The following is a 17818-nucleotide window of genomic DNA, read 5'->3' on the forward strand; positions in this document are numbered from 1 at the left end:
TTCTGCATGTGTCCTCGCAGGTTTTAGGGGAAAGCAATGAGGTGCACTCTGTCCTTGGGGAGAGGGTGGGAGGGAGGAAAACAAAAGCTCGAAGTGAGAAGCCACTGGCCAGTGACCATACAGGCAGGACTTGGAGTCCCGACTTCTAGGCTAGGAACATGTTCATTCCCTGCTTCCTGGTATTCACCCCAGCCTGGGCTTTTAGCCTGGCTCGTCCTAGGTCCTATGTGGGGATCTGCATGTGGTCCAGATCCTGGTCCATGATCTGGAGCACGTCGTCCAGGATGGAAGGCCCCAGGTCCACGTGCAGGGAGAGCAGGGAGCTGGCATGGGACAGGAAAGGCTCCTCAGCCCCTGACTCGGGGGTCAGCCCATTTCGCGCCGAGCCAGCCTCTGGAGTTCTCCAGATGTCCACACTCCCTGCCTCCTGTGGGGACGGCTGCGGGGAGGGCTGAGGGGTCTCCAGGTGCAGGCGAGGGGGTTTGGGTGGGGCCTGGGTTGTTGGCAGGGTGAGGGCCTGGGGCCCACCGATGACTGGGAGGGAGATGGCGTTCTTGAGCAGAGGCGATGACCCTTCTGGGAGCTCCCGCCCACACAGCGTGGCAGTGCGGGTGAACTGGAAGGGGAGGTTAAAGGTGCCATCTTCCTCAGGTCCCTCGACTGCCGTCCCTGGAAGGAGGTGGAACTTGCCCTGCAGGAACGAGATGTCACCGAACATGTCACTGCCGCCACCACTGCCGATATGAATGGTGTGACGGAAGTCCCCCAGTGGTGGGCTAATCATGTCTGAGGACAGCAGGTCCCGAAGCTTCTCCTTCTTGCCTTTGCGGCTGCCACGCTTCAGATAGATGGGCGCCTTGGTGGACATAGTTACCTCCCCACGCAAGCCTGGCTGCCGAGGCAGGAGACAGTCTACTTGCCAAGACCACAGCCTCCTGCTGCCTCCTCTCACCACTCAACCGGAAACACCCAGAGGGTGGTTTTTAGACACCAAAACCTTGTCAAAGAGCTAAGAGTGGGGTGTAGGGCATGACCAAAGTTGGCCCAAGAAATTAGAAAAAGAAAGATGAACAATTGATGAAGTCAGAGGGTTGAAATAACAAAAGTCACTTTCTCCCAAAAGGGTTGAAAACTTCTGAAAATTGGCGGCAGAAAGGTGGCGCTCTTGTAGGCGGCGGTACCCCTGGTCTCGTGCTTGTGTCTCCCTGGTCCGAGGCTGAGGTGCTGAAACAGCAAGGATACAAGTCAGAGACAGAAGGGCAAAAGTCAGAGGTATCTGCCTGGCCAGGCGGTGGCGCAGTGGACAGAGCATCAGCCTAGGACCCAGAGGACCCAGATTTGAAACCCCAATGTCTCTGGCTTGAGTGCAGGGTCACTGGCTTGAGCATGGGATCGTAGACATGACCCCAAGGTCGCTGGCTTGAGCCCAAGGTCACTTGCTCTGCTGGAGTCCCTGGTCAAGTGCTGCAACAAAGAATTGATGCTTCTCATCTTTCTCTCTTCTTGCCTGTCTATCTATCTATCTGCCTGTCTGTCTCTTGCTAAAAAAAAAGAGGCATCTATTTCCCTTCTGGGCCCCTTGTGCCAGCCCTGGAGCCCAAGCACTGCCACTCCGCTGCAAGGCTCTGCTGGAAGAAGCACGTGCTCAGTGATGGAATAGCTAGCTGTACCTTAGGGTCTGGATCAGCAACGCCAAGCCCCTCTCTTACAAGAGGGGAAGCTGAGGCCCTAGGACCTGAGTGACAGGCCCAGAGTCCCATGCAAAGTCCTTGCTCTGGTCTCTTGCTGGGTCCCTGGCTCTGCTCATCACCATTGTCTAGCTGCTTACCCCCTGTTGCCTCAAGAAAAGACAAGTGCCAAATTGTCTGGGGGTCTCACAGACTGTTCCCAGGTCCTTACTTGGCAAAGAACAGTGATCTCGTAACCTCTGTCTCACCCACCCAGGCCTTGGGCATGGTTGGGTGCACAGTAGGTGTTCAGCCAGCAGAGCTGTGACTGAGGAAAACTCACCCCTCCCTCCCTTTGGCCCAATCACATCCCACCTGGAAGTGAAGTCACCTCAGAAGTTTCCCTTTTCTCCTCCCCCTGGTTAGGAGTCCCTTATGGGAAGGGGCTCAGTCTAAAGTAGTTTCAGGCCTGACCAGGCAGTGGTGCAGTGGATAGAGTGTTGGACTGGGATGCAGAGGACCCAGATTCGAGACCCCGAGGTCACCGGCCTGAGCGCAGGCTCAACTGGTTTGAGCAAAGTTCACCAGCTTGGACCAAGGGTCGCTGGCTCGAGCAAGGGGTTACTTGGTCTGCTGAAGGCCCACTGTCAAGACACATATGAGAAAGCAATCAATGAACAACTAAGTGCCACAACAAAAAACTGATGATTGATGCTTCTCATCTCTCTCCGTTCCTCTCTGTCTGTCCCTATCTATCCCTCTCTCTGACTCTCGCTCTGTCTCTGTAAAGAAAAAAAAAAGAGCCCTGGCCGGTTGGCTCAGCGGTAGAGCATCGGCCTGGCATGCGGGGGACCCGGGTTCGATTCCCGGCCAGGGCACATAGGAGAAGCGCCCATTTGCTTCTCCACCCCCTCCCCCTCCTTCCTCTCTGTCTCTCTCTTCCCCTCCCGCAGCCGAGGCTCCATTGGAGCAAAGATGGCCCGGGCGCTGGGGATGGCTCCTTGGCCTCTGCCCCAGGCGCTAGAGTGGCTCTGGTCGCAGCAGAGCGATGCCCCAGAGGGGCAGAGCATCGCCCCCTGGTGGGCAGAGTGTCGCCCCTGGTGGGCGTGCCGGGTGGATCCCGGTCGGGCGCATGCGGGAGTCTGTCTGACTGTCTCTCCCCGTTTCCAGCTTCAGAAATATACAAAAAAAAAGAAAAAAAAAAAAGAAAAAAAAAAAGAGTAGTATAGAAGATTCCGTTTATTGGAAGTGTTGGCCAACTCCCCTCCCCCTCCTTGTATATGCATGTATATGTACCTACATTTACAGGTCTGCATGGGATTATACACGATACAAGAACAGAGGAAAATATGGAAAGCCAGCAGTATGTTGTGGCCTTCCTAGACTGCGGCTACCTAGGGTCAGTGACATGGGAGGAAAAGTGTCCTCAATAAAAATTATCTAGAGCCTGACCTGTGGTGGCACAGTGGATAAAGCGTTGACCTGGAAACGCTGAGGTTGCCAGTTCAAAACCCTGGGCTTGCCTGGTCAAGGCACATATGGGAGTTGATGCTTCCTGCTCCTCCCTTCCCCTTCTCTCTCTCTCTCTCTCCTCTCTCAAAATTAATAAAACAAACAAACAAAATAAATAAAAAATAAAAATAAATAAAAATTATCTAATATTTGGTCCAGTTACTATAAATAAAATATGTAAATACAAAGGAATTGTTGCCAAAATGTTGATAGTGTTTCTCTTGAGGTGATAGAATTTCTGGTGATTCTGCCTTGCTTATTCATACTTCTATAAGCTCAAGTTCTTTTTATTTTAAAGATTTTATTTATTGACTTTACAGAGAGAGAATGGGTTGGGGGATGAGAAATAGTTGCTCCACTCTAGCTGTTCACTGGTTGCTTGTCATATGTGCCATGACCAGGGAAGCCCAAGGTTTTGAACTGGCAACCTCTGCGGTCCAAGTCTGTGCTCTATTCACTGCACCACCACAGGTCAGGTTAAGCTCAAGTTCTTATTAAGCATGTTTTTTGTTTGTATTTTTCCGAAGTGAGAAGCAGGGAGGCAGTCAGACAGACTCCCATGTGCCCCCAACTAGGATCCACCTGGCATGCCCACCAGCGGGTGATGCTCTGCCCATCTGGGGCATTGCTCTGTTGCAACTGGAGCCATTCTAGTGCCTGAGGTGGAGGCCATGGAGCCATCCTCAGTGTCCAGGCCAACTTTGCTCCAATGGAGCCTTGGTTGCAGGAGGGGAAGAGAGAGACAGAGAGGAAGGAGTGGGGGAGGGGTGGAGAAGCAGATGGGAGCTTCTCCTTTGTGCCCTGACTGGGAATCAAACCTGGGACTTCCACACACCAGGCCAACACTCTACCACTGAGCCAACTGGCCAGCGCCAATAAGTATGTATTATTTATGTGCACATATTATTTATAAAATCAGAAAAATAAAGCTTTTTTTTTTTTTTTTTTTTTTTTTTTAGCAAGAGAGAGAAGAAGAAACAGACATGGAGAGACAGGAAGGGAGAGAGATGAGAAGCATCAATTCTTCATTACGGCACCTTAGTTGTTCATTTATTGCTTTCTCATATGTGATTTGACAGGGGGCTCCAGCTGAGCCAGTGACTCCTTGCTCAAGCCAGTAACCATGGGGTCATATCTATGATACTATGCTCAAGCCAAAAAACCTCGCACTCAAGCTGGTGAGCTCACGCTCAAGCTGGCGACCTCGGGGTTTTGAATCTGGGTCCTCTGTGTCCCAGGCTGATGCTTTATTCTCTTTGCCACTGGCTGGTCAGGCAATAAAGTTATTTTTAATGTGGAAAAAATAAACACATTCTGAAGGGGTGTCATATTGGTTTAACAGAAAAAGGAAGCTTTGCAAGCACTCCCTCTAGTTCCCATGGTAGGGGATTGGCCCTGACACAAGTGGATACAGATAGAGAATCAGAGCACAAAAGGCAAAGAAAGGAACATGTTCGAGGTCACCCAGAGGGTACCCAGACGAGCCCACCATCTCCCACTGCCCCATCCCAAGACCGGCAGGGGTTGAGCAGGTGGGACATCAACCCCTGCCAGCCTCTCTGCCCATTCTTTATCCTGGGCAGGGGGAGGGGCTGGCAGGCGGAGCAGGAAGGAGTAAGGAGGATGCAGATATGGCAGAATCCCAACCCTCCTCACACCCTCGGCCCAGGCTCTCACTCAGGAAACCCCACCCCAGGACCGGACACCATGGGTCAGTCACACTGAGCCACAGAGACCGGACATCTTGCCCCTCCCAGAGCACCTGCAGCTTAACAGGAAACAAAGGAATGACTCTCCAGTGGCGGAATGCCAGCTAAGCTTGGAAGGAGCTGGGGGGTGGGGGACAGGTGAGACAGTGGACCTCAAGGTCTTGGAGTCCAACCACTCATTCATCTAACAGATGCCCACCATGCCAGGCCTGGGGGGGGCATGCTGACATACAACCTATCTGTCACCTTGGCAGGCGAGAAGTCCTGGGGTGGCTTTTCTTTCCTTTTTACTCATGGCAAGTGGGGCTGACTGGTGGGATTGCTCAGAGCCTGGGCCAGGTACCCCCCTCCCATCACACAGGGGTGCCAAGACAGCCTGAGAGTTTCCACAACAAATTGGGTGTCCCTGACAGCTGTCGCACTCAGAGCCAGATATACCGCCCAATTCCAGATGTGAGGAGAACTGAGGCAATCCAGGAAGGGTTGGGCCAGTGTCAACCACCCAGGGGAGAGCTGGGAATTGCAACCATCAAGCCCCAAAAATTCAAATTTGGCAACCAAAAGACCCCAGGCTCCAGCTGCTCCTGCCCAGCTTCCATGTGAATGCTCCCAGACAGCACGGTGGGTGCATCACTGCCTTCTGCAGAGGCAGAAGCTGAACCTCAAATGCATTAAGTAACTTTGCTGAGGTCACTCAGCTTAGTCGAGGAAGGATGGGCACTGGTACCCAGCCGCCTGGGCCTCCTTCCGAGAAAGTGACTTCCGGGAGGCAAAGGTCCTCCCGTCCCCCCATCCCAAAGAATACTAGGCCGTTCTCCACCAACGGTGTTTGAAGAGCACCCTGACCTTAAAATCAGGAGAGCTATCTTGAATCCATTCCTACCTGGATCTCACTTGGGAAAGACATCGTTCCTCTCTGGGTCTGACCTTCACCATCCATAAAATGGGCTGACAATAAAGCCATCACCAGTGGACCACCGGAGACTCACTCTACTGCTATACCGCATTGTCACTGTCCCTCGGCCTTTTATTCACAAACAGCTATAGGTCCTTCCTCAAACACTTCGGTGGTCTGGGGACAAAGCTCCCAGCAAGACCAAACACCAAGGGCCCCTGGCCCCAGGCATCCACTTCCTCTTGCCCGCCCCGCAAAGGCTGCGCAGAACTCCCCTTGTTGGCCTCGGGGTTCTCCCGCGGTACTGGGGTTGAGTGGCATTCGAGCCGTTGGCCGTTAGGTGGCGCGCTCGCTCGCTCTATCGCCCAGAGTCCAGGAGGAGTCGGGCGCGCACTGGGGTCCCCTGCTCGCCTCCAGCTCCAGGCAGGCGCCCCAGAGAAGCTACACGTTCGCGTACCAATGCGGGTTGTCTGCTGGATCTTCTTCTGTTGCGGGGTTCTGTCTCACAACCAGACAGTCACAGGGAGAAAGGGGCGATCGGGACCCTGCCGTAGTCTCCAAGCTCTGGGAGGAGCCTCTCCCGTGCTTTCCTGCCTGGACGACATCCGACTGTCCGTTCGGCGCAGGGCCAGAGCTGCGGCGTGCGGGCCCCCGCCCCTGGCTCCCGTGGGTCCCGCTCCCCAGCCCCAGCTCGGGTTCCGGCGCCGACCCTTCCCCGCCCTCTGCCGGAGCGCAGCCCAGCCCAGCCCAGCTCAGATCCGTTTCAGGACGCTCGCGGCCGTGTCTAAAGATAGGAGGACACCTCACCATCGGCTAAAAATACGACCCCAGCCCTGGCGGAGACGCAGGGCCGCAGGAAGGCGCAAGGCGCTCCCGGATCCCGAGGTTGGGGTGGGGCTGGGGCGCAGGGTGGAGGGCGGGATCGGTAGATCGGGTTCGGGATTCGCAGAGCCCCGCAGGCGGAGAGGGAGCGGGTGTGGCCGCCAGGACCCAGGCACAGGCGGGAAACACCGTGGAGCCCGAGGCTCCCGGGAAAAGACCTGAGTCGAGGTGAGATGGGGTCCACGGTGAGAGCTATGACAGTGTGCCACAGGGATGGGCCTCTCGGGGGATCCTTCGGAACAGCCGACAGGCTGTAGAGCCCCGGTGTAAACTCACCTTTAGGGTGCAGGCAGCGGACCCGCGGGCAGCAAAAGCTCTGGATCTGAACACCGCGGCGACGGGAGCCGATCCCTGCTATGAACTTACAGCGCAGACCTTAGCCCCTGAAACTCCGCCTCCGGCTCGCGGAGCCAATGCCGGGGCCGCTCCAGAAAGACCCCGCCCACGTCCCCGCCCCACTCTGGGCCCCGCCTCAGCTACCTCCTTGGCAGCTCCGCGCCGGTGACCAGACGTCCTGAGGACCCCCGGGTCCAGTCCAGGCTCCGGCGGCTGAGCGCCAGAGTGCATCGGGTGCCCGGGCTGCACTCCGCGGACTCCAGCTGTGCCCGTCCGAGCCCAAATTCTCAGTTCTAGAAGGGCTGAGGGGGCGGCAGCCGGCAGCCGGAAGAGTGAATTCTTTAGAATTCACAGAGCGTCCTTGGACCCGTTCCCTCCCTGGAGGGCCGGGTTAGGGAGGCGCCTGCACAAGTGTGTTCAGTGACTAAGAGAATGAATGAGGCCTTGAAGGCGCCTATGTTGAAATATTACAAACTTGCCAGAGCTTTCAAGAATTTGCTGCCCCCTAGAAAAGAGGGTATCAAAAGTGTGCAGGTGGAGAGGCCTGGGCCCACATTTGCCATCAGGCGAGGCGGGTTCTAGGGAGAGGGGCGGGGGTGGGAAGTGAGAGTGGATGAGACCCATTCCAACGATTGGCCCGTTAGTTCATTCATTCATTGAAGGGCAGGCCCTAAACAGGGTACCAGAAATAGATAGAAGGAAACTGTGCCCTTGCTGCATTTAGCTACTCAACAAATACTTGTTGAGCTTCTAGGGGCCGTGTACTGTTCTTGTTGCTGGGGACTCAGCCCCCTCTGGATGGGGACCTCTAGTCCAATGAAGGGAGAGGGAGGAAACCTAAGTCCCCAAGTACACCATGATACCCTTCCTGGCGGGCAAGGGCTAAGAAGAGCGGGGCAAAGGAAGAGTGGCTAGTAATGGGGTGAGGGGACCTTGCTTTTGGAGGGTGACAGTCATGACAGCACAGTGTGACCAGGGTGGTAAAAACTTCTATACTGTAAATGTGGGAGGGACTCTTAGGGAGGCAGAATCAAGACAACAAAATGTCCTGAAGTAGAGAAGGATGCTGGAGGTGGGGGTGGGGACAGCAAAGTCAGGAGAGAGGAAAGTATGAGGAGAAGTGGTAGGCAGAATAATGCCCCCCCAACATGTCCATGTCCTAGTCTCCAGGACCTGTGTATATGTTTAGTTACATGCCAAAGAATAATTAATTAAGGTTGACAATGAAATTACAGTTGCTAACCAACTGATTAAAATAGGCAGATTAACTTGAATTATCTAGGTGGGCTTAGTGTAATATCAAGGGTCCTTAGAAGGGAAAGAGGGAAAGAGAAAAGGAGAGTCCAAGAAAGAACTGTGATGACGGAAGATGGGCCAGAGACATACTATGTTGCTGCCTTTGAAGATGGAAGAAGGGGCTACAAAAATATAAAAATAAAAAAAAATAAAAGGAATGGTGGCAGCCTCTAGCAGCTAGAAAAGATGAGGAAACATTCTCCTCTGTGACCTCCAGAGGAATGGGGCTCTGCTGACACCTAGGTCTTAGCCCAGTGGGACCCATGTTGGATTTCTAAGCAACAGAACTGCCCCTTAACACATTTGTATTGTTTTAAGCCTCCAAGTTTGTGACAATTTATTACATCAGCAATAGAAAATGAATACAGGAAAATTTCAGGTTTTAACCTTGAATCTTCCTGGCCCCTCCCTCAACTCCCCAGGAAGTTGGGGCAATTCTGCCAGGATGGCCTGGTGGCGCAGTGGATAGAGCGTCGGACTGGGATGCGGAGGACCCAGGTTCGAGACCCCGAGGTCAACAGCTTGAGCGCAGGCTCATCTGGTTTGAGCAAGGCTCACCAGCTTGAGTCCAAGGTCTCTGGCTTGAGCAAGGGGTCACTCAGTCTGCTGTAAAGGCACATATGAGAAAGCAATCAATGAACAACTAAGCTGCCACAACAAAGAATTAATGCTTCTCATTTCTCTCCCTTTCTGTCTGTCCCTATCTGTCCCTCTCTCTGACTCTCTCTGTCTCTGATACCAAAAAAAAAAAAAAAGGAGTCAAGGGAGGGGCACATGTGGCCCCGGGCCAAACTGTGATGTGGGTGGGTAAGTGTTATACCTCTTTACCCACTTGCCATCCAGGCACTGCCAGGCAGTTACCCACCCAGGACCCATGACTGCCTGTGCCCCTTACCAAGTGCTACGTGTCCCTGAGAGCCCAGTCAGGTGGGTAGAGCCAGCATCGCCATCTTCCTTTACAGACAGGAAATCGAAGCTCAGGACACTGAAGGGAATCTGCTGGGCTTGAAAATGTCCCCCCTTCGGGATGCTCACCTCGCCATTATCACCCCTGCCTGCCCCTCCCTCCCACAACGCAGCCCTGCAGGGAGGGGCAGTGCTGCCAAGTCCTGAGCACCGTGTCTGAGCCACGGGTCCTCAGGTTCTGAGCTGGCTCTGCTGCTGACTTGTTCTGTGGCCACAGATAAAAGACAGTCCCTTTCTGAGTCTCCTTGCATATAAAATGGGAGTCATGTGAGCCTCAAACAAGATACGGGACTTGCGTATGTTTTGTTGATGGGAACACATAACCTCAGCAGGTGACAGTTTCATGGACACAAAGTAACAGAAGCTTTGGGGGACAGCCGGCTGGCTTGCCACCTGACCCGGAATGACTGTGATGATGAAGTACTCTGAACATGCAGTAGTGTGGCTGAGGTGCAGCTCCTAACCCTCTGCCCATCTGCTGAGAGTCCTCCGTGGAAAAAAAGAGGCCGGGAAGGGTCAGAAGCTCCATTCAGAGCCAATGACAAAACAGAAAGGTGCAGCGATGGAAGCCTGGAGCATCAAAGACACTCATCCAAGGCCACAGAAGCCAAAAGCCAAATCCGGAGCTCTTCGGAGAGGTTCTGGGGGTGGTACTGGGGAGCCCTGGGAAGCGATTGGGAAGCAGTGGGGGGTGGGTAGAAAGCAGCTGGTTGGCTGCACCAGCCTGGCCCAAGCTCCTGCTCCCCTCGCGCAGGGACTAGTGATCTGTCCAGCCCGGCTGCCAGGCCAGGGATCCCAGCCAGGGACCAAAGCCAAAGGAACTGCCATCTGCTCTCTGGGGACAGTTTTAAGCCCCCCCTGGATGTGACAAGCCAGTGCTGGGTCCCCTTGTTGCTCCCTACACGACTGCCGTCAGCCAGAGCAAGGGACCTCCACAAAGCCCACATCCAATAATTTGTGCCTGGTTCCGTGCTTTGCACGTACTCGGGTAGGTGGCTCACTCTCCTCATTCACAGATGAGGTTGTATTGCTTGGCTGGGGCCCGAGGAAGCCTGGGAGCCTGCTGCCAGCTCCTCCTAGATCTGCTGAACGGATGGGACCTCTGAGTACACACCCAACCCCCAAGGGAGCCCTGCAAAAAGGAGCATTTAGGAAACAGAATTTCATTTACTAAAATTGGTTTTTTACATGACCTCTCAGTGTGGAAGGGCCTGAATGTGGGGGATCCTGAGCCAGAGGACAGTGGGGGTGTCCTGAATTTGCCACCCACTGCGTCCTGCCCCCACCCTGCACCCCATGCCCAGGGTCTAGTGCCTCGGCCAGGGCCGGGACCGTTCTTGCTAGAAGAGTTCCTGGACAGCCTGGTGGCTGAGGAGGCCGGACCCTGCAGGATATTTGGAAGAGGTTAGACAACCAGGAAGGCTGCTATGGAGAAACGCTCTGAATGGGGTATTTAACTTCCTTCTCCTCAGCCTGGAGCCTCTCCCTAGCCCTGGGATGGGCCCAGTCCTTTCCACACCAACCCCACGGTTGCTCCCCCCACACAGGGCCCTGTAATCACCACCGGGGACTGACTCAGCCCTTCCTTCCCTGCCCAGGCTCTTCTTCCTGGAAATTGTCCACATCAGCAGGCCCCACCCCAAGGCGTGGGGGGGGGGGGGCACGAGGGAGAGTTGAGAGCCCCCTCCCCCAAGGTTGGCGGAGGGTGATAAAGGAACTGGCAGGGAAAGACCTCCAGGCTGGAGCCAGCTTTCTGTGGCCCCGCCTACCCAGGAGGCAGGTGGGACAATGGGACCAGGGGTCTGGAGGACAGGTCTGAGAGTAGAGTATCCCAAGGGAAGGGTGGTGATCATCTTGTGGGCAGCTGGGAGGGCAGTGAGGGGAGATGAGGTCTCTGGAGGGGCCTCAGCTTCCCCCTCCACTCCCTCCCTAATCCCCAGGAAGCCTCTCCATCCCAGCCTGAACTCAGCCTGCAAGGCTCTGTGGCCTGAGCCAACCCCTGGCCTGGGTTAGATTTTTCCTTGATTGTTTCTTGTTTCCTTCCTCCCCTGGTGTCCTGCCAGCTCCAGCCCTGACCTTCTCGCTCTTCACCCCTCTTTGGAGAGCTCTGATCCATCAGATGCTGGGATTTGAGGTGAGTGTCCCTGGGACACTGCCTCGGACCCTTCCTTAGGAGTGGCGGCTGTGTGGGGGGACTTTCCTTTAGGACTGGATGTTGGCCCCAGGCCCAGGGCCATGGGGGTTTCCAGAGTGGTGACAGCCCTATTTCAGCAGGGACCGGCCCAGGCACTTCCTCCCAGAGGCCCCTGGGAGCACCCAAGCCACACTGCTGTCCCTTAACCTGGGGAACAGAGTCAGGAGAGGTCGCCCTCAGCACTTCCTGCCACTTCAAGGCACTTGTCACTGTTCATTTTGAAAATTCACATTTGCATCTACTTTGTGCCTGGGGCTGTGCTGGACTAGAGAAGACACAGATGGCTATGGCTGGGCCCCGGCTCTCAAGGAACAGATAGTCCCGAGTGAAACAGATAACCAGTTCTAAAACAGTAAATCCTGTGCAATAATGGAGGTCTTGGAGGGCAGAGGCCAGCTCTGATTCCCCGCGGTCTTGCCCAGGCCAGCATGGATGAGGCTGTCTGTGACTGTGGGTTGAATGAAGAAAACTGAAAAGAACAGCAGTGAGAAAGATTTGTTCTGCTAGAGGTGGGGAAGCAGACGGGAGAGTTAGGAAGCCTTCAAGGAAGAGGTAATAGTTGAGTAGGGTATTAATGGATGAGTAGGACTTTGCCTGGCAGATAAAGGGAAGGGTATTCCAGAGGCAGGGACAGAAGCAGAGGCAAAGGCCAAGAGGAGTACGAGTCCTGCACGGTGTGATTAGGAAACAAGAGATGTCCAGTAGACCATAGCCTAGGACCGGAGTAAAGTCAGGAGGGCAGTGAGGGGAAGTGGGTTTTCTTGCCCAGCATCCAGGCCTCTTATTGTATTGACCATCCCTCAATGTTCCCGTCTCCAGTGTGACTGAGCTCATCCCCAAGCTTTAAAAATGGACCTGAGCCCTGGCCGGTTGGCTCAGTGGTAGAGCGTCGGCCTGGCGTGCAGAAGTCCCGGGTTCGATTCCCGGCCAGGGCACACAGGAGAGGCACCCATCTGCTTCTCCACCCCTCCCCCTCTCCTTCCTCTCTGTCTCTCTCTTCCCCTCCCGCAGCCGAGGCTCCACTGGAGCAAAGATGGCCCGGGCGCGCTGCGCTGGGGATGGCTCCTCAGCCTCTGCCTCAGGCGCTAGAATGGCTCTGATTGCGGCAGAGCGACGCCCCCTGGTGGGCGTGCCGGGTGGATCCTGGTCGGTCGCATGCGGGAGTCTGTCTGACTGTCTCTCCCCGTTTCCGGCTTCAGAAAAATACAGAAAAAAAAAAAAAAAAGGACCTGAGACCTAGGCCTACCAGATCTGAGGCAGAGGAATGGTTCAAGGATGGGCATATGATACCAATGAGTTTCAGCCAGGGGACTTGCTGGGACTCTTAGGGTCACAAATGTCAAGATGCGAGCCCAGGGCTGCTAGTGACCAGCTCTAAGGAAATATGATGTCTGAGACTAAAGCCCACACAGATAAAAGCAGAGCTGAGAGAATAAATCTCAGTAACATTGCTTGTGCTCCTGGATCCAGCCATGCCTGAAGCAGATCACAATATGGATTAACAAATTATAATTTTTGTGTAATCCAATGGAACTGGGTTTCTTGCCACTGAAAATCTAGCCCCTTAAAGAATAATTAAAGGTGCTTGCTTTAGCCGCACATATACTAAAATTGGAACAATACAGAGAAGATTAGCCCGGCCCCTGTGCCAGGATGATGCAATTCATGAAGCATTTTATTAAAAAAAAGAGGAATAATTAAAAGCAAGCAATAGCTCATGACAGCTGCTGAAAGCCATGGGAAGAGAATTAAGGATCTGTGTAGAGGTGTGACATAATAAAAATTGCATTTTTTTCCTACTTAAATTATTTTATTTATTTATTTATTTATTTATTTATTTATTTATTTATTTTTACTACAGAGACAGAGAGAGGGATAGACAAGGACAGATAGGAACGAAGAGAGATGAGAAGCATCAATCATCAGTTTTTCATTGCAACAACTTAGTTGTTCATTGATTGCTTTCTCATATGTGCCTTGACTGCGGGCCTTCAGCAGACCGAGTAACCCCTTGCTTGAGCCAGTGACCTTGGGCTCAAGCTGGTGAGCTTTTGCTCAAACCAGATGAGCCTGCGCTCAAGCTAGCGAACTCGGGGTCTCGAACCTGGGTCCTTGGCATCCCAGTCCGATGCTCTATCCACTGCGCCACTGCCCGGTTGGGCTAAATTACTTTTTTTTTTTTTTTAATTTTTATTTTTTTCTGAAGCTGGAAACGGGGAGAGACAGTTAGACAGACTCCCGCATGCGCCGGACCTGGATCCACCCGGCACGCCCACCAGGGGCAATGCTCTGCCCACCAGGGGGCGATGCTCTGCCCCTCCGGGGTGTCGCTCTGTCGCAACCAGAGCCACTCTAGTGCCTGGGGCAGAGGCCAAGGAGCCATCCCCAGCGCCCGGGTCATCTTTGCTCCAATGGAGTCTCGGCTGCGGGAGGGGAAGAGAGAGACAGAGAGGAAGGAGAGGGGGAGGGGTAGAGAAGCAGATGGGCGCTTCTCCTGTGTGCCCTGGCCGGGAATCGAACCTGGGACATCTGCATGCCAGGCCGACGCTCTACCACTGAGCCAACCAGCCAGAGCCTAAATTACTTTTTTGATGTGAGAATGCTTTCATGTGGTTCAAAATTCAGAAATCACAAGAAGCAAAAAGTCTTTCTCTTACCTCTGTTCCCAGGCACCAGTTCTCCCCACAGACAACCAGTGTTATCAGGTTCTTGTAAACACTTCTGTGGTCTTTGCATGTGCGAGCAAAGCCCCTCCCAGCTCTTTTACACAAATGCCATGTATAGACAAGTAGAGCCCCAAAGTGCTGCAGGCCCTGGGAGGGGTGGAGGGAAGCAGGCCCTGTTGTCAGAGCAGTGGGAGTAACCACATTTTATTGAGCCTCCGGTGTTCATCTTGTCCGGCACCTTGTTTTTTTCAGTTAACATTATAGTTATAACCATTCCGTGTCAGTACAGTGTGTCCCAGGCCTCACTTTTTGATGGCTGCATATTATTCCAGCGCCCCACAATTTATATAAGTAGTTCTCAGCTGGTGGACATTTAGCTTGTTCTCAGTCTTTTCCTTGACAAGCTGTGCCATAGTGAGTCATCTGGTACAACTGCTGTCGCACCTGTCTGTGAGCACAGCTGTGGAGCAAGTTCCTAGGGACTTGGGGGTCAACATGTGCAGTTGTCCTTTGGTCAACTCTGTCTGCTTGTCCTTCCCAGGAGATGTGCCTAGAACCAGGCCTCCTGCATGGACTATGGTGCCCATTTCTCCTCAGCCTCGCCAGCACCTGCTTGTCAGCCTTTCTGATTTCTTTTTATTTTAAAATTTTTATTTATTTATTTATTCATTTTAGAGAAGAGAGACAGAGAGACAGAGAAGGGGGGAGGAGCAGGAAGCATCAACTCCCATAAGTGCCTTGACCGGGCAAGCCAGGGTTTTGAACCGGCGACCTCAGCATTCCAGTTCGACACTTGATCCACTGCGCCACCACAGGTCAGGCCTCAGTAACAGCCTTTTTGAGTTTTGCTGGTCTGAAAGGCCAACAGTGAACAGAGCCGAAGAACCTCGGCTTTGCGCTTCTCTCATGACAGGCGAGTTCGGAGGCTTCAGGGCCTTCGAATCCCCTTCCCGGGAGTTGGCTGCAGAAGTGTACTTAGGAAGGTCGAGGGCAACCTGGAGGGAGGCCGGCCTGGCGGCAGGGGACCATTTGGGGACAGCTGGTTCAGGAGAGAGTCAGAACTTGCTTCTGAACTGTGGTGTAAAAGCCAGAGTGGAGATAATGAAGCCGAAAGATTGGAAGTTGGTCACAGACCAGGGCCGTGGAGGGAGGAGAAGGGGGGTCAGGTCCAGTGCAGGGTGATGCCTTGGGTGACGAGGGTGGGCAGGAGAGGGAAGGGAGGACGGTGGGGCCACCCAGGGAGGTGGAAGATTCTAGGGCTGAAAGTAACGTGCCACCTGCCCACATCGTGACCGATGACTACATGCTCATTTACCTGCTTCAGTGCCACCAGCCCTGGGCAGGGCCCCTGCTGTCCCTCCAGCCTCAAGCCACCCCACTACTCTCTCCTCCCTCTGCTCCAGACAGGCATCAGCATGCCCAGCCGCCAGGGCAGGCCCCTTGCCCATGCTCCTCCCTTCATCCCAGCTGCGCCGTCTCCCACTCAAGGAAGCCTTCAGATCCCCAGTTGATGTCAAGTCCCCTTGTCATGTCCTTGGACAAACTCTGGACTACTGTCCTGTCTGTGCCATTGTCTTGATACCTGTCCAACTCCCACTGTACTGTAACCACCAGTTTCCCCAGAGTGCATGCCACATAGCAGTTACCCAATGAATGAATGAATGGCAGGAGGCTGGGGGTTGAGAGGTAGAAGAGACTGGAGTTAGCTACCTCACTGTGAGGCACACACAGCAGCTGTTGCAAGACTGACTCCCAGAGGACATCCAGACTTGACGGGATGTGAAGAGCTAAGGTGTGGACGGTGGGGCAGTTGTATACATACATATATATTTTCCCTTTTTTGTGTATGTGCGTGAGTGTGTGTGACAGAGGCAGAGAGACAGACAGAGGGATAGATAGGGACAGACAGACACGAAGGGAGAGAGATGAGAAGCATCAATTCTTCACTGTAGCACCTTAGTTGTTCATGATTCCTTTCTCATATGTGTCTTGACCGGTGGGGATACAGCAGTGAGTAACCCGTTGCTCAAACCAGTGACCTTGGGCTTCAAGCCAGCGACCTTTGGGCTCAAGCCAGTGATAATGGGGTCATGTCTATGATCCCACACTCAAGCTGGTGAGCCTGCACTCCAGCCAGAGGAGCCTGCGCTCACATGGGCGACCTCAGGGTTTTGAACCTGGATTCTCTGCATCCCGGTCTGACGCTCTATCCATTGCACCACTGCCTGGTCAGGCTATATTTTCCCTTTCTTTTAAAGTGTCCATGCTCATGGCAAAGATTTCAAACAGGACATGAGAGTAGACATGAAAAAGAATTCTTCGAGGTCCTGACCCCTAGCCCTTTAATACCCATCCCCAGAGGTAACCACTGTCACCACAAATATGCTAAGGAGCAGAATACTTAAAGGGACTTGAGTGCTCCCTGGAGATGGGCCTCGGGCGCAGCCTCTCGGGATCAGGAATTGGCCCTGCCTTCTAGCCATGGGCCCAGTGCGCCCCTGCCACCCTCTTTGCGGGGCTGCAGGGCCTGGAGCCCACCTTGGCCACCCTGCTTCTCCCCTTTCCCAGTCCTGAGCTGACGGGGCCCTGGGAGACCTGGCAGCGATGAGGAGGCAGAGGAGGCACGCTCAGTTGGGCCCCGCAGACAGACCCGTGGACAGATGTGATCCCCAGCGTGCAGGGATCAGAAGTCAGCAGGGTCATGGGGCAGCACCTGTCCTTGAGACCTGGGCTGGGGCAGCTGCAGGGTTCTCAGCTGTCAGGCGGGCTCTGAGCAGGAAGGAACCTGGAGCTCGAGGAGGAGGGTGGGTCTGTGTGGGAAGAGCTGGAGCTGGCTGTGGGCCAGGATGGGTCCAAGGGCAGGCCAGCCACTAGGCCCAGGGCATCCCAGGACAGTCCCTGAGGCAGCAGACATAGGCCTGGCCACTCGGGGATAGAAAACCCAAATGACGGAACTCAGGGTACAGAGGGCCCAATGCCTGAGTGCAGCAGACCGAGTCCCACCTCAGTGATGGCCGCCATGGTGCCCTCTGGACTGTGCAGCCAGGAGTGTCAGCTTCTCCTCGTCTCCCCTCTCCCTCTGTCCTTTCCTCCTTTCCTCTCCCCCTCCCCCTCCTCCAGTCTGTCTCTCACATTTCCTTTCTTCATAAATCTAAAGCCCCTCCCCACACTCCTACACCACGTGGAAACACACTCACACAGAAACCTGCACATTGAGTATTCGCAGCAGCATCACTGACAATAGCCAAAAAGTGCAAGCGACCCCAGCGCCCAACCGCTGATGAATGGCTAAGGAAGTACGGTGTGCCTGCGTAACGCAGGACCACTCAGCCAGACGAAGGAATGAAGCAGCGCCACGGGCTGCAGCAGGGACATTTGAAAACATGTTAGGTGAAAGCCAGACACCAAAGGCCATGCATTGTGTGACTCCATGTACATGATATGACCATTATAGGCAAACCCAGAGACAGACAGTGGCTTCCTGGTTTCCAGGGCATGGGAGTAGGGAGAAGGTGGTGAGTGACTGCTACTGGAATGGGGGTTCTTTGTGGGGTGATAAAATATACTCTGGAATTAGATAGCAGTGATGTTTGCACAATACTGTGAATATAATGAAACCCTCAGAACTGTACACATTAAAATGGTGACGCTTAGCCTGACCTGTGGTGCAGTGGATAGAGCATCCACCTGGAATG

General features: G+C 54.1%; 1 protein-coding gene and 1 pseudogene across 1 annotated transcript; one reads left to right on the forward strand and one right to left on the reverse strand.

The window, feature by feature from the left end:
* On the reverse strand, positions 1 to 7163 carry CDC42EP2 (CDC42 effector protein 2). Its single transcript, XM_066358308.1, has 3 exons — positions 7146 to 7163; positions 6942 to 7019; positions 1 to 1224 (listed from the first exon to the last, which is right to left on the reverse strand). The coding sequence occupies exon 3, from the start codon at positions 866 to 868 to the stop codon at positions 224 to 226; it is 645 nt and encodes a 214-aa protein (XP_066214405.1). The 5' UTR covers positions 869 to 1224; positions 6942 to 7019; positions 7146 to 7163; the 3' UTR covers positions 1 to 223.
* A 5875-nt stretch (positions 7164 to 13038) lies between these two features.
* LOC136390283 (U6 spliceosomal RNA) lies at positions 13039 to 13137 on the forward strand (annotated as a pseudogene).
* Positions 13138 to 17818: the final 4681 nt, after the last annotated feature.

Source organism: Saccopteryx leptura, chromosome 1 (genome assembly GCF_036850995.1).
Source record: "Saccopteryx leptura isolate mSacLep1 chromosome 1, mSacLep1_pri_phased_curated, whole genome shotgun sequence".
In the NCBI taxonomy this organism is placed as follows: domain Eukaryota; kingdom Metazoa; phylum Chordata; class Mammalia; order Chiroptera; family Emballonuridae; genus Saccopteryx; species Saccopteryx leptura.